The sequence below is a fragment of the Aulonocara stuartgranti genome (genome assembly GCF_965226115.1).
Source record: "Aulonocara stuartgranti genome assembly, chromosome: 22".
In the NCBI taxonomy this organism is placed as follows: Eukaryota; Metazoa; Chordata; class Actinopteri; order Cichliformes; family Cichlidae; genus Aulonocara; species Aulonocara stuartgranti.
This window is the reverse complement of record NC_138957.1, coordinates 22,030,004-22,045,141: the sequence shown is the minus strand read 5'-3', so window position 1 is coordinate 22,045,141 and position 15,138 is coordinate 22,030,004. Positions and strand designations below refer to the sequence as shown.

Sequence of the window (15,138 nt, the reverse complement as noted above, 5' to 3'; positions counted from 1 at the left end):
GTGTGTGTGTGTGTAATATACGGGAACTAGAAGCAGAAAAAAACTGTTTGGATTATGGGGGTAAGCATAACTGAAAGGTTCACCTGGACTGATTGAAATTGATCGTCTGTTTAGTTAGATGTGTGTGTGATCTGACAGACTGAATTACATGCATCACTATGGCTGTGGCTACATTGTAGCTTCCCATCACCAGTGTGTGAATGTGTGTGTGAATGGGTGGATGACAGGTTGTGTAAAGCGCTTTGGGGTCCTTAGGGACTAGAAAAGCGCTATACAAATACAGGCCATATAAAAAAGTGGCTGAGCATATTATCTGAGTGATGGCTGAGATAGAAAAATGTATATTTCAATATTTTAATCAAATTAATCCCAAAACAAAACTGATAAAAGCCTTCATCTTTCTCTTTTTCTGTTATCTTTTGCAGAACTGCACAGTTCATCTTGTGGAAACCCTGGTGTCCCACCCAAAGCGGTGCTAAGTGGTGGAGGAAGATTTGCAGTGGGAGACAGTGTGCGGTACAGCTGTGTCCCTGGTTATGTCTTAGATGGTCATGCGACACTCACATGCATCACCAATGCCGGAAATGCCGCCGTCTGGGACTTTCCCGCTCCCATTTGTCGAGGTACGGACTCCACGTGTTTTTGTGTTGTGCGTGTGCAGGCGCGTGTTTATGTGTGTGCATGACTAGATGTGAAGAGTTTTTGTCCAATTTGAAAATAAATTCAAAATCGACCTCTATTTTCAAGATCTTACTACTATACATGTGTCAAATGAAATGGAAAAAAAAAAAAGCTGAAAATGTTCAAAAAGACTCAAGCAATCTTCAAGATAACAGAAATGTTGACCTCTATGTGGAATTTTATGGGGAAAAAAGCTCTTCATATATTTATGTGTACTGTGTTTAAGTGTCCCTGAGAGAAACAGGAAAACAGACAGACTGCATGTGGGCAGAACAAGGCTTGTGTGCATGCATGTGTGCAGGCACAGAGTGACGCAGGCAAGAGTGTGTAAAGTGTGCATATAGTGCGTGTGTGTGTGTGTCAGATCAGTGTGTGGAAGTTTACTGAAGTAGAAGTTTTTAAAATGTTTTAATTATTGCTGTATGCCACACTGCAGCATTTATGTGAATTTATAGCAGACATGCACAGTTTGCTTTAAACATAAGAAATTAAGTGAACAACTGGAAAAACCTGAGTTTGGAGTTTAGGTGTGATTTTTTTTTAATGCAATCCTCTTGATGACTTTGGTTGACTCAGGAAATGACACAATGCATGTCCAAAAAAGATTTTGAATATTTCCTTTAAGGTCCAATTTATAATTAAACATCTCAGATTGTTTTAAACTTGATCAAATCATATAGGGAGGTAATAATATCTATGTTAACCTGCCAGGGATTCCAGGAAGAGCATGTTTGGCTACATCTGGCACACTAACATGATCCAGGTTTTTATGTTACTCAGTGTTCTTCCCCCCCCCCCCCCCCCTTTTTTTTTTTATTTATAAAGTTTTGCACATGTAATTTGACATATCAGGCCCAATACAGCAAGTACCAACCGATACAAAGATATATATCAAGAGAGATTGTGCCATTAGAATTCGGATGATAACAATAAAACAGAAAAAAGAAAAAGAAGAAAAAAAGGGGAAAAGGAAGAAAAACAAAAAACAACAACCCACACACAGAAAACAACAACAAAAAACCCCAAAAAACCAAAACAACCCCACCCCCCCAAAACCAGAACAAAAGGGAACCCCATGATACAAGTGTTTTCAATGAGTTAAAGTAAATGCTAAAAGGCTGCCACATCTGTGAGAACTTATTAACATTTCCTCTGAGTCTGAATTTTATTTTCTCCATTTTAAAGAGAACATAACATCTTCCAGCCAACGTGATCGGGCTGGAGTGTGAGGAGCTTTCCAAGACAGCAAAATTCGGCGTCGTGCCAGCAGTGAAGTGAATATATATATATATAATATCCAGTTGCTTACGACTAAGGTTTAGGGTGGCATCTTCAGAAACACCAAAAATGGCAACTAGTGGGCATGGTTTGAGAGTAACGCTCAAAACATGAGAGAGCACGTCAAAGTAAAAAGTCCAGTATAATTGAAGTGATGGGCAGGCAAAAAACATACGAGTTAAATCACAGGGGGAGGTGTTGCATCTGTTGCACAGGTCAGGAATGCCGGGGTATATTTTAGATAGTCTAAATCTTGAGAAGTGTAATCTGTATACCGTCTTAAACTGAATAAGGGCGAGTCTTGCACATGAGGCTGAGGAATGAATTTTGTCAATTACTTTGTCCCAGTAACCTTCAACAAACTGAAGACCCAGTTCCTGTTCCCAACTCGAAGCAATTTTCTTGGTTGAGTAATTGCTTGATGCCATAATTAAAGTATATATTTGTGATATTAGAGCCTTACTGTGAGGCTTCAACTGGAATAAGTCTTCCCACCAAGGCTTGAGAGGCTGACTTGAAAACTCTAGCAAGATAGAAGATGCACAGTGTCTTATTTGAAAGTAGTGGAACAAATGGTATGAGGGCAAATCATACAAAGGACAAGTCCTCAAAGAATGACTTAAAGTCCGCTAGCAATGCAGCTCTATGCTCCTCAAGCATTAAGCTAATCTCGGCTGCAGTTACAGGTGCCGCAGATGTCGAGGTTTCTCGGTCTCGGTCTTGTTTGCCCTTTGACTTTGACATTCTTTGGATCTTCAGTAATCGACAAAGGCAAAAGACATCCAAAACTGGGAATCAAAATCTCAAAGAAGTAGGTTCGTTAGGTAAATGCTGAGCCGAGTAGCGGAGCGGACCTAAAACACGTCTACCCACACTGTAAAACCTAATAAGTTCACAGAACTCAAAAATTGTTGTGTAACAGATTACACAACAATTTTTTAGTGATGTTTTTAAAAGTTTTAAGTTTAACTAAAATAAAAATTATAGTTGCAGTTGCCTTAAATTACCTCAATGTTAACTCATAAATGTTGATATTCCTCAACTTATAATTAGGGAGTAATAAACTCAAAATGTTCAATATTTTTCAACTTAATTAAGGTGGGAAATACACTCAAAATATTTTACATATTGCAACTCATACGATGTGGGAAATAAACTCAAACTTTTTCATATTTTCTAACTTATAATATGGGAAATAACACTTAAAATCTTCAATATTTTTAAAATACTGTGGGAAATACACTTACAAATAATTCTAAACTGTTTGCCCAGTAAATTATAATCAGCTAAAAGTGTTAGAAAACATGAAAGTAACAACACTAACAATTTAACAACTTTTTATTAAACACAATGTGCTTTTAAAAAGGCACAAACAACAGAGCTCACTCATAAAAAAGTGCTTCATAAATAAAACAAGAGAAAAAGACTCCAAGGGTCTCCATCTCAATTCTAAAATTCAATAACATTTTCAGTATTAACAGCAATTGCAGCTATTAGAACATTGAGGCATTTAACACTTACTGTACCTTGACAGCTGCAGCTCACTTTCTTTTTTAAAAATACATAAAAAAACAGTACTGTTTCCACTGCTGTACTTATAGGGAACAAACATCAAGGCAGTGCATTTACGTATTAGGCAACAGAACATTAAACATGAATAGTGCATGAACTGAACAGTCATTCATCTTAAATGTGAGGTAGGAGAGGCAAATGATTAGGAAAAAAACAAACAAAAAAAAGCTTCCTCAATACTCAGCTCAACAAGTAGTCCATTCTGAGTGATTCACTCATTGAACAAATCATTCTTCAGCATCAGTAGACGCCCTTTCAGTGGTTTGTTGTCCTCAAGGCACATCACAACCTTCTGGATAAATGTGAATGTAAGCTCAAGTTTCTTTGGGTATTGTAGGTCTAGTGCATAGATGTACCCAAAGAGCAGGAGAAATGACTCAGCCAGATTTGTGGGACCATTCACAAGTATTTCATCCTCAACGACAATGCAGATGCTTTCGGGACTGAAGAGGGCCGAATCAGTAGTGTCATCCGTGACAACTGTCAGCAGAGCCACAGGAGTGTCAGTAGGGTCTGGACCATCTGCTGACTGCAAAACAAAAATAATACAAGAATGAGTTCAGCCCCACAAGGACACAAATCATGCTACTGATTAGAGGTGTGAATCTTCATAAGTCACACGTTTCTTTTAGGATTATAATGTCAACGATTTAATTTGATATTGCGATACATCATGATGCATTACAATAATCTTAATTTGGGTTTGGTTTCAAAACATATGTTTAAATAAATGTTTTCAATAATAAATATATGCCAAGATATTTGTTTTTGTTATTTACCAAACATTTCTCTGACCACAACATGGCACCTCCAAAAAAATAGAACACTTGAATTTTAAAAGGGAGAGTTTTTATCTGTGGATTTGTTTTTGTTTAATAATCTTTCAACTATTTTCATGTTTTCTGGTTTATGCGTAACAATCTTCTTGCAATCTTATTCAACAATAGTTGATATATGGGAGAAAACAAGTCAGATGAGGACTGTGTTGAACCTCCTTCCTGATATACACCCTGGTTCTCCTTGAGTTCTGAGTGATGTCATATGTTTGACTGAACAGCTAGGCAAAGGGGTTGATGCTGAGGCCAGTACACTTACATCACAAGTCCTGAATAACGTGGAGGCATCTTCACGCAGGTACACAGGAAGTGCACGAAGGACGAGGGCCCGTCTTGTATTTACATCATGCTGTTCCTAGATGAACATACAATATCTATTAGAATAGTATTTACACAAATGCAGAGTAAAAACAAAGTGTTGGATAGCCATGTTCTGATTGTCATTGTTATAGATCAGGGGTGTCCAAACTTTTTGTGTAACGGGCTAAACTTGTCAATCTAGAAGGGTAACCCAAAAAAATCTAAAAATTTTGAATAATTCAGGGCAAAATTCTCTAGTTTCTTTGTATTTATTTTTTTATTTAAATTAGGACAAATTATAAAACTCACCCACTGACAACTGGTGAAATGTTGACTCTCTGTAGTACTCTTTGCAGTCTGATATCTGTAAACAATATGTGCACAAAGATGACTTATTAATATTCAAAAACATTTTTTGCACAGCACACACACACGTAGTCAGCTGATCTCATCTGATGCAGATCTGCTCCTTGATCAAGTGACATTTGTGTGACGTCGAATCAGCACCGCAGCTGGATGGCCCGATTTACATACCCAGCGCAGCTGATACTCACCACAATAATTTACTAAGATTATATGCACTCCTGTTATTAAGTCCAGTTCAGTCTGTTAATGTTAACCGTTTCAAACTAATGTTGATAGGTGTGTTGCTAAGCTTAATAACTTAAATAACAAACTTGAAATAATAATAATGATAACACACTCATGTTGTTTATTATTGTTCGCTTCATGCTAGCGCGCACACACACACACACACACACACACAGCTCAACAGCGTAAACTACTGACTGTGTAACACGGACAATTATTGAAATAAGTATACTCACAATACGCACGTGCATTACCGGCGAATACGACAACCGGTAGAAACGGACAGTAGAAAGTTTTAGTAGAAAGTTCAAACGCATGGAGCTAGAACTGCCACCGTCAACCTCCCGGGCAAGAATACAATGCATTATGGGAAATGTTGTCCCCCACGGAAAACCGCCAAAACGTTACACCATTCTAATTTGAAATAACATTACGTATTTGTCACATTCGAAAACTTCTAAAATTACAATTACTTGGATTCGAATTCATTTATAATAAATATTCACTGTGCACAAAGTACGAATATATTTCCAGTAAAAAATAAAAAAAGAATGTTTATCGAAATTAAATTTAAACAAAACAAAAACACGTTAGACTTACCAAATTTAGGGCAGTTGATGAAAAAAAATAAGGTGGTGGTCGTGGAGGGTTGAAGTTGGGGACTCTTAATCCACAGGGCTGGCCAAATCTTCCCTGCATCAAGGTAAATTCAAGAGGGCTGACTCAGCTTTCCTGAGGGAGCAACAAGACTCCACCCACCAGAACGTCACTAATATATGCTTCTTAAACTTTTTGAGCGTTCCAAAAAAATTAGCTAAAAAATATTGAGCCCTATTCAATTAAAGCTGCATAAAAGCCAACAGAGCTCAATACTTTATAGTTTGCTCAACTACAAAACGACATTTGAGTGTTATGAGCTTATTAGTTATGAGCTAGGACAACTGTTAGGGATTACAGTGCAGTAAACGCCATTACCGGAAGTTCCCATGTTACTCAGTGTTCTTTGTCCCTCCTTAAATGTACAGTGGACACTGTTGCTGTAAATTGTGTAGAACCTGCAGATCCCTAGCTGCTGACAGCTCATTATTTTACTTTGCCAATCAATGTTGTTGAGTCCCAATGGCTCTTGTTGTCCCTCATTTATAAAACTTTGTGTTGAAAGTTCATGGAAAAGGCAACATAGACACACTTTTCTTGGCAGTTTGAGGAACTAAGGCAATAGTATATCTGAGGTACAATTGACAGTTCAAAGATGTTTCCATATATGTGCAGCCTTAGGAGACCTGAATCAAAAGCACTCTGTTTGTGTCATTTATTGCTGGAGTTATCTACTGAGTTCATATTTGCCGTGGGTCCTAATTAAAAATATCACACACCATCATTTAGGCAGGGGCACTCTGTCACTCATTTTAAAGGACCCAGGCACAGGCATGAAACTAAGTTATTTTATCTATATAATATTTAGATATTGGTTAATTGGGTACACGAATACGTAAGTATAAGTATAAAAGTAAGTATAAGGCCACTTACTTTTGTGAGGGCGTTGTGGTGTGGAAAGAGAACCCAAACACAGGCCTCGCAGGCAGATTGAGGATGTGGATGGTGTTTATTATAAATGTATGGTGAACATAACATGAGACGGGCGGACGGACGGGCTGAATGGCTGGCTGGGCTGAAGTGAACTGAAATGAAAAACTCACACACACAATTGACGATGACAAGACAGTGAACTGCGAGAAACTGAGGGTTTAAATACACTGGCTAATGATGATGATAAGAGACACGTGAGAACACAGCTGAACTGAACAGAACATAATGCATAATGCTAACATAATAAAGCAGGAAACGTGAAAACTAAACCGTGACAAAGTAAGAACTGAAAACACTGGGTCAACAACCCAGGAACCCTGACAACGTTTTAATAAAATATACATTTTCTTTTTTTTTTGTGATCAACATTTTATTGATTTAAAACGGGGTTTGGGGGGGGGGGTACAGACATATACAGCACAACTGTAAACTGCAGTAGCAAAGCAAACATTAGCAAACAAGGCATAGGGACAGCAAAGAAAAGACACAAAAACACAAAGTTAAAACCAATTATTGCCTCTTCCAGGAGATAACTCTGGATGAGAAGATTTTCCAAGCGTCAACAGTCGTGGGTCGAGCTTTATTTAATTTTGCTGTGGTATGTTCAAAACCAATAACACGGATAGACATAGTCTCCAGAATGATTCCATACAAATGTCAGGACAGAACCATTGCTTTGTAATAGTCTTCTTTGCAGAAAATATAAATTTTTTTGAAGTTGAACATCAGGGTAATGTAGGCACAACAGTAACTCACTGGAGTAAAAGTCACTCCACCTTTCATTACTGAGATTAAAATCTATTATTTGTTCATTTTCAAACTCTATATAGGCCCCTATATTTTCAGTGACAGGTATAATCCAGAAAGACCTGTCATTTTTCAGAGATTTAGCTGCAACGGAGGAGTTATATTTCGCTATATATTTCAAAATGTTTTGCATTCACACAGCCCAGCATCATCACACTTTCTCTTTCCTTCACTGTTGAAAGTATGCATTCACTGTGGTACTACTACTAATATTGGTTTTATCCAATCAGATAATATATCTCCAGTTTTCATCAGGCTTCTTTTTTAAAAAAAAGAAAATGATTACAATTATACAGTTTTTATTTTGATAGACAACTGACAGATATAATCCTCAGTCAAGGGCTTATGACCTGTATTTTCCATATAGTCCAGTCTTAATGTCATGCTTTTTTGATTTTTCACGAGAGGAAACATTCAGTTTGTCAACTTAATTATAGGGAGATAATACTGTTATGATTATCTGACATTTAAGTCATATTGTACATTGTTGTACCTTACAGTGTAGCCTTATGTGCATGGTTAATTTGTCAGAGGTAAGTTATATTTTTAAAAAATTAATGCTCTTTTCAATTGGCAAGAACACCCAGTAGATGCAATCAATGCAGCCAACCCCCTGCGACTGAATTTTAAAAACAATCCAGGGAATGTCAGCATTATCTTACTGCAATGAACAAATCTGCTCTGTTTTAGTCTAGCTCTGACTTCCTTAGACCAATTACACATTAAACATTTTAGCCACTGTTAAAGACTTAAAGGCTTAGATTTTGGTTTTGTTTTGTGTCCTTTGACTAGTTCAGTTCTGTCTGTTTATGAATCAGTTAGTTGCCTGTAGTGGTTTAAAGTGCAGCAGAAACACCCTTCACTAGTAGTGCAGGGAAGACATGCCCTCCCATGTTACTGGGTTTAATTCTTCTAATATACAGAGATAATTTTAAGGTTCTTTTATATTATTTTTTAAGTTGCTCAGAAAACTAGCAGCAGGTGACATCTCTGAAATGATCCATTATTCCACTTTCACATCTATTACTTGTGCTGACTAGTCACTCTTCTGTACTGTTAAAATCCAAAGGCATCAGGAGTTTTTTCTAAAGGTTTTTTCTCCCTTTCTAATAATCCTCATAAATATATCAGAGAGAGCATTTTATTTAATGACTTTTTCTTTTTTCTTTTTAGTCTCTGCATTTCATGTATGTTTATGTTGCAATTTTATCTACTTATTTACTCCTTTTATTGATATTGTTTCTCTCATTATGCCATTGTTTTATTTGGTCATTGCATTGTTTTGACTAGTTTAAGTGTCTTCTAATTTTCTGGCTCTGTAAAGCAGTTTTGCTTTCCAGCCTTTGCCACTTTTAAATTAACTGTAGAAATAAATTTCACTTTGATATACACAGAGATAGTACTGGGATTTCCCCATAAATACAGCTCTACCATGAACTTAATTTCTAAAAAGTAAAGTTCATTTCAGTTCATTTCAAGCTGTTTAATCAGTGACTCTACACCTTCTTCTGTGTTCAATCTAGTCCAATAATACTCATGACTGCCAAGTGACATCGGTGACCTGAACTTCCACAGGCGCAAACTTAATTATAAAACTGAACTTTGCTGTTCCACCTGAAAGCTTTCTGGTTGTAGATCTGATAAGCAATACAGAGTCAGTCATCCATAAGAAGAAACCATAGGAGAAATCGCTTACACTTCTCATGAAGGACCCAGACATCATCATCCTCCCATGAGAAAGTGGGTGGGTTCACCGTGTTCAGCACAAATAACTATCAGTTCATGGTAAAATATCTCTTTATGCAGCCACAATACAAACTAGGTGAGATAAAGGTTGTACCACCGTGCGCTACAAGGAAAGAAGGCAAGTAGTTACTTAGAAGCACTAAAAGAACAGAAGGTATACCATTATCAAGGTTTGGAGCCTGGATCAATCCATTCTGTTATATGATATGTAAACATCCTCCAAAAACATAATTAAAAAATGTATTTCCTTATATGGCATTGTTGGACAAAGACACAACTTCTGTATGTCTGTGAAGGTTCTCAGTCATCCAGGTCATCGTAGTCAAAGGAGCTTGCAAAGAAAAGCGTCTGGACTTCTTTAAGTTACTTGAAGACGTTTCACCTCTCATCCGAGAAGCTTCTTCAGTTCTAAGGTCAAATGGTGGAGAGTCCCAGATATAAACCTAGTGGGAGTATCCCCCCACAGAGGGACAAAAGGACCCCCTGATGATCCTCTAATCGCCTGAGCCAAGGTGTGAAACTGGGTGTGGGTTTTGAGATCCCTTCCCAGACGCCTTAACGCCCACTCACATCCTGGGCCATCTGACCTCAGGAATTCGCATGATAAGGTGGGGCCAGGTTTCACAATGAACACACCCGAAATTCTGGCTGATTGGAACCCACACCCAGTTTCACACCTTGGCTCAGGCGATTAGAGGATCATCAGGGGGTCCTTTGTCCCTCTGTGGGGGGATACTCCCACTAGGTTTATATCTGGGACTCTCCACCATTTGACCTTAGAACTGAAGAAGCTTCTCGGATGAGAGGTGAAACGTCTTCAAGTAACTTAAAGAAGTCCAGACGCTTTTCTTTGCAAGCTCCTTTGACCACAACTTCTGTAGTTTTTACTATGTACACTGCTACAGTGCATTTTAAGTAATCTGTTAAGATGTGATTGAAGTGTGGGATTTAAGCTTTCAGTGAAGTAATGTCAGTAAAGTAAAAGTAAAATAAAAGTTTATTTATATAGCACCTTTCAAGATAAAATCACAAAGTGCTTTACAGAGGCAGAAAACAGACATTAAAATCTAAAACAAAACAAAATCAACCAAAAGCGGGTTTAAACAGATACGTTTTTAACTGCTTTTTAAAAGACATGACTGAGTCCACAGATCTCAAACTCAAATGGAGCGAGTTCCAGAGTCTGGGAGCCACTGATACAAACGCTCTGTCACCTTTTGTTTTTAACCTTGTATGCGGGACAACCAGCAACACCTGGTCACAAGACCTTAGGGACCTGCTGGGGTGATAAGAAAGAAGAAGATCACTTAAGTAAGTTGGAGCTCCACCGTGCAGGGCCCTATAAGTCATGATTATGATCTTAAATTGGACCCTGAACTTGACAGGGAGCCAATGCAGCTGAATTAGCAGGGGAGTGGCATGGGAGTATTTGTGATGCTTTATCAGAAGCCTAGCAGCAGCATTCTGAACACCCTGCAGTCGTTCCAGGGAGGCATTACTTAAGCAAGTAAACAAGGAATTACAATAGTCTAAAAATCTACAATCTGGTACATCTGATACGGTATACACTGGCCAGCTCAGAAACACCAAAAACCCTGAAAGACCACAGAAGACAACTGAAGTGGATGATCGCAGAATTATTTCTATGATTAAGAGAATTCATTTTCTAACATCTAACCAAGAACACTCCCAACGAGGTAGGTGTATCATTGTCTACATGTCTTTAATTAACTGGCACCTTTATGAATTAATGGAAAGGGTTTAAAAGAAGGTGCTAAATTCTGATTACACTCATGAACAGGAAGGCTAGGTGGCCAGATAACATCTTAAAGAGGCTGCACAATTCTGAAGACAATTCGTTTAGAATATGAAACCAAGATGAGCATGTATTAGAATGATGGGAAGAAAAAAGCATAGAAAAACAGAGACGCAGGTCAGGATTGGGACATCTACCACATAGTGGAGGCAACATTATGGCAGGGGGCATGTATGGCTACAAGTGGAACTGGGTCACTAGTGTTTACTGATGATGATGCTTGATACTGTTGGTGACTGCTAATAGGTGTAGCATAATGAATTCTACTCAGATTCAGCCAAATGGTGCAAAACAGGTCCGACAGCAGTTCACTGTCCAAATAGATAATGACCGTAAGCGTACTACAAAAGCAACCATAAAGTTTCTCAAGGCGAAGAAATTTGATATTCTTCAATCACCAAGTCGGTCACCTGATCGAAGCCAACATGACGTGATGTTTACCTACTGAAACTAAGTCAAAACTGAAAACAGAAATATGCACACATATTTTGTTTGTGGGTTCTAGACTTCAGGGAGTCATGAAGTAGAAAATGATTTAATAATGATGATAAGTTGATTATGTAGTTGTAGGTTTGTGCATTTGCAAAAGTAAATATATTCTTCGAAAAGAGATGATAGGATAGAAAAGTTGAGTTTATTAAATTTTAATCAACGCATATACTGAAGGAATAAAACATTCCTTACAACAGGTTTACATGCTATTTTTTTACAGCAGAAACATTTAAGAAACTCATTAAAAAGACTAATAGAGTAATTACCATCAAGTAAAGCAGAAACAAAGCACTGTCAGACTATATTTACACCAGCTACAAGAAACATGTCGCCTTTCCAGCTCTGAGATGATTCATTATAATAAGAACATGGTGGTCTTTAATAACTTTCATAAGATTGTCATATAATCATTCAATAGCAATTTAGTTGGCTTCGTTCTTAAACTTTTAATGCCCAACATCTGTATTTATGATATAATGGACACAAAATAAATAAATAAATAAATAAACATGTACCATCCGTTTAAGAATGGAGCATTGCAAAGACGTGTCATGTTTGTGCAATTTTCCAGATTAGCACTGCCTTTGTGCTCTACCCACCATCAAAGCAAGTCAAATACATCCAACAATGTGCTGAATTGCTGCACAACGTACCTCAGTGCACAGTAAACTATGATTTGAGTCTTGGGGAAGAAGGAAGCATAGATAGGAAGGGAGTGAGAGGGAAGCAGGGGAATAGTAACTTGTCATTGCTGGATTAGTAATGTCTCTGTCACTCTGTCAGTGAGGCTAAGAGGAGCTAAGCTATTAATATGTTCACACCAAGTTTGAAGCACACAGATACACAACTATACAGCTCTGCTTTTAGCTTATACTTCTTTACCTCTCTCTCTCACACACACATACATACATACATGCCTACACCCCCCTACCAACCCCTCCAAACCACACATCATAGCAGGTCTCACTACCATCTTGTAAACCTTCCCTTTCACTATTGTTGCTATCATTCTGTGTCTGTGTGTGCATTCTCATTCCACCAGCAAGTCATCTCCTCAGTTCTCTGATCACTTCAGCTGCACTGTCCCAGTCATCTGGTAACTCCTCCCTACCACCCAAAGCATGTCTTTCTCTTCTAACTGAGGATCCATCCAATTTGTGGGGTATATGCGTCACCAACATTCAGCATCACCTCTTCGATTTCCAGCTACAAAATCACGAATCTGTCTGACAATTGTCATTCTCCACAAGATTGCTCACATGCTCTTCCTTTAAGACTCCTGCTCCATTAGTTTTCCTATCTACACTGTGATAGAACAGCTTGAATCCACCTCCAGTGTGCTTGACTTTGTTTCCCTTTCACCTGGTCTCCTGCACACATAATATATCTACCTTTTTACTGTCCTTCATATCAACCAGCTCATTGCCTTTACCAGACATTCCTGCCTCTCCCATCTTCTATTCTATCCAGGCACCATTAGCACAGTTTGCAACTGTACCCTGTGTGCCAATTGCATTGGAGGCACTTGTTATTAACATGTGCTCTGACTAATCTGGTACTAAAATCTCATTCTGAATGATGTACATGGCTAAGATTTAGTGCTGGATGTCCTTCCTAACATAACTCCAATTTACACTAGCTAGTATGTACTGCACAGTGTATGTGTGTGTGTGTATGTGTATGTGTATATATATATATATATATATATATATATATTAGGGGTGCAACGATACACAAAATTCACGGTTCGGTTCGGTTCGATACTTTGGTGTCACGGTTCGATATTTTTTCGATACAAAAAAAATGTTCATGCATTTTTTATTTGTCATTTATTAAAATTATAAATATATATTTTAACTCAAAAGTACAGTTTTTAAATTTAACCCTAACCCTTGTGCGTGTTTTTTATTTTGACAGCGAATGCGCACCTGCGGACCACTTATGTGCAGCCCTGGTTATTTAGCTCATCATATTGCAGCCACAGAAATTCTTTTGTCCATGAAACCATAAAGCTGCACTTTCTTTTTGTCTTATAGTCTGATTTGTCATAACTTCTCCGTTTTGTGGTAAGCTTTTCTTTGGCTGTCACTTCTTCACCCTGACCTGTCTTATTTGGCTCAGCAGAACTGAAATGCTTTTACACACACACTCACATAAGCTCAGCGATTCTCTGCGCGATCAACCTCTCACATGTTTAAGCTTGCTGCGGGAGATTTCACTTGTCATGTTTGCATAGTAAGCTAACGATTAATAAGACGATGTCAGAGGAATTGGTGCACAAATTATCATCACTCACAGATCAATGCTGTCGCTCTCTATACACAGTTCGCACGATTGCAAAGTGAAAGCAAAAAAACAAGCGCAAATTCAAACGCGATTTCAATATGTCACATATTGACAGTGGCTCACCGATGCCAATGACATAATTACCCAGCTACATTTCTGAAAGAATGCAAAAGCATTGACATATATTTTTCCTACAGTAGCCCGACGGGCAGGGAAGAGATAGATTTTGGTAGCCCGACTGGAAAGATCGCTAGCTCCGGGACGTCGGGCTAGCGATATTGCGAGCCCTGTATCTGATTGAGGAATCACTCATCTTTGGAAAAGAGAGTTTATTACAGAGAAATGTCTCTTTCCAAAATAAAAGCTATACTATCCGCTTCTTCTGGGCTATATTCTCAGCAGCATAAGGAGAATCATGTGCTAACAGCTGTCTAAATGACTCGGCTAAAGTTAGTAGCATGCTTGTTGTATTTGTCTTTGCACTAGGATGATGTCATATTCGTTGTGTTCCCACTAGTGCTTTCAGGTTAATCTCGTTGAAATGACCTTAACGCCACAACACGGCAAATCTCCGTTAACGAGCTACCGCCGATTGCTCCGTGCACACACTAGTTCACACCAATGTAATTGAGCATTGCATGGCACATCCAACATACTGTTTTACTTTAGTCCATGACTCGCTTACCTTCAGGGTCATACGTCACATGAAAACCAAAATAATTCCAAACGCCAGATCTGAATGAGGTTCAATTTGCCTGTTACAAGGAGAGCTTAACTTCTGTCTCGCTAGCTTGCCCTGCGCTCTTCCTTCTGACTATGCTGTCTGTGTTGAGCGCTCAGTGAATCTGCATTCGACTACTCCGCCTAGGCTGCACTGTCAAGCCTAGGCGGAGTAGTCGAATGCAGATTCACTGAGCGCTCAACACAGACAGCATCGTCAGAAGGAAAATTGATAAAATAAATTACAAATGTTGTATTGTTCGATACATATGCGTACCGAACCGAAAGCACTGTATCGAACGGTTCAATATCGATACGAATATCGTTGCACCCCTAATATATATATATATATATATATATATATATATATATATATATATATATATATACATATATGTGTGTGTGTGTGTGTGTGTGTGTGTG

At 38.2% G+C, this 15,138-nt stretch overlaps 2 protein-coding genes across 7 annotated transcripts in view; one reads left to right on the top strand and one right to left on the bottom strand.

The window, feature by feature from the left end:
* csmd3b (CUB and Sushi multiple domains 3b) overlaps positions 1 to 15,138 on the top strand; it is a 404,527-nt gene that overhangs the window by 160,204 nt on the left and 229,185 nt on the right. For all 3 annotated transcript variants that reach the window (XM_082522480.1, XM_082522479.1, XM_082522478.1), the window contains exon 4: positions 426 to 623. In XM_082522480.1, coding sequence (XP_082378606.1) covers positions 426 to 623 — 198 coding nt within the window. The remainder of the gene's footprint in view (positions 1 to 425; positions 624 to 15,138) is intronic.
* LOC309699463 (uncharacterized protein) lies at positions 3,280 to 6,159 on the bottom strand. Of its 4 annotated transcripts, none has more exons than XR_014274354.1 (4): positions 5,859 to 6,157; positions 4,977 to 5,031; positions 4,627 to 4,722; positions 3,280 to 4,060 (listed from the first exon to the last, which is right to left on the bottom strand). XR_014274354.1 is itself a non-coding variant. In XM_082522483.1 (4 exons), exons 1-4 carry the CDS (start codon positions 5,955 to 5,957, stop codon positions 3,743 to 3,745), a joined length of 564 nt encoding a protein of 187 aa, XP_082378609.1. In that variant the 5' UTR covers positions 5,958 to 6,159; the 3' UTR covers positions 3,280 to 3,742. The 4 variants fall into 4 exon arrangements, 2 of the variants coding, with proteins under 2 accessions (XP_082378609.1, XP_082378608.1); XR_014274355.1 differs by lacking the exon at positions 5,859 to 6,157 and adding an exon at positions 5,495 to 5,757; XM_082522483.1 differs by having other exon boundaries at positions 4,981 to 5,031; positions 5,859 to 6,159.

What these genes read in the sequence shown, in the direction of transcription:
- LOC309699463 (XM_082522482.1), bottom strand. Translation starts at nt 5,623, where the DNA reads ATGCATTGTATTCTTGCCCGGGAGGTTGACGGTGGCAGTTCTAGCTCC. An exon ending in CAACATTTCACCAGTTGTCA is followed by an intron (nt 4,723 to 4,980) that starts GTGGGTGAGTTT and finishes ATGTTCATCTAG; the next exon opens with GAACAGCATGATGTAAATAC. An exon ending in CGTTATTCAGGACTTGTGAT is followed by an intron (nt 4,061 to 4,626) that starts GTAAGTGTACTG and finishes TTTGTTTTGCAG; the next exon opens with TCAGCAGATGGTCCAGACCC.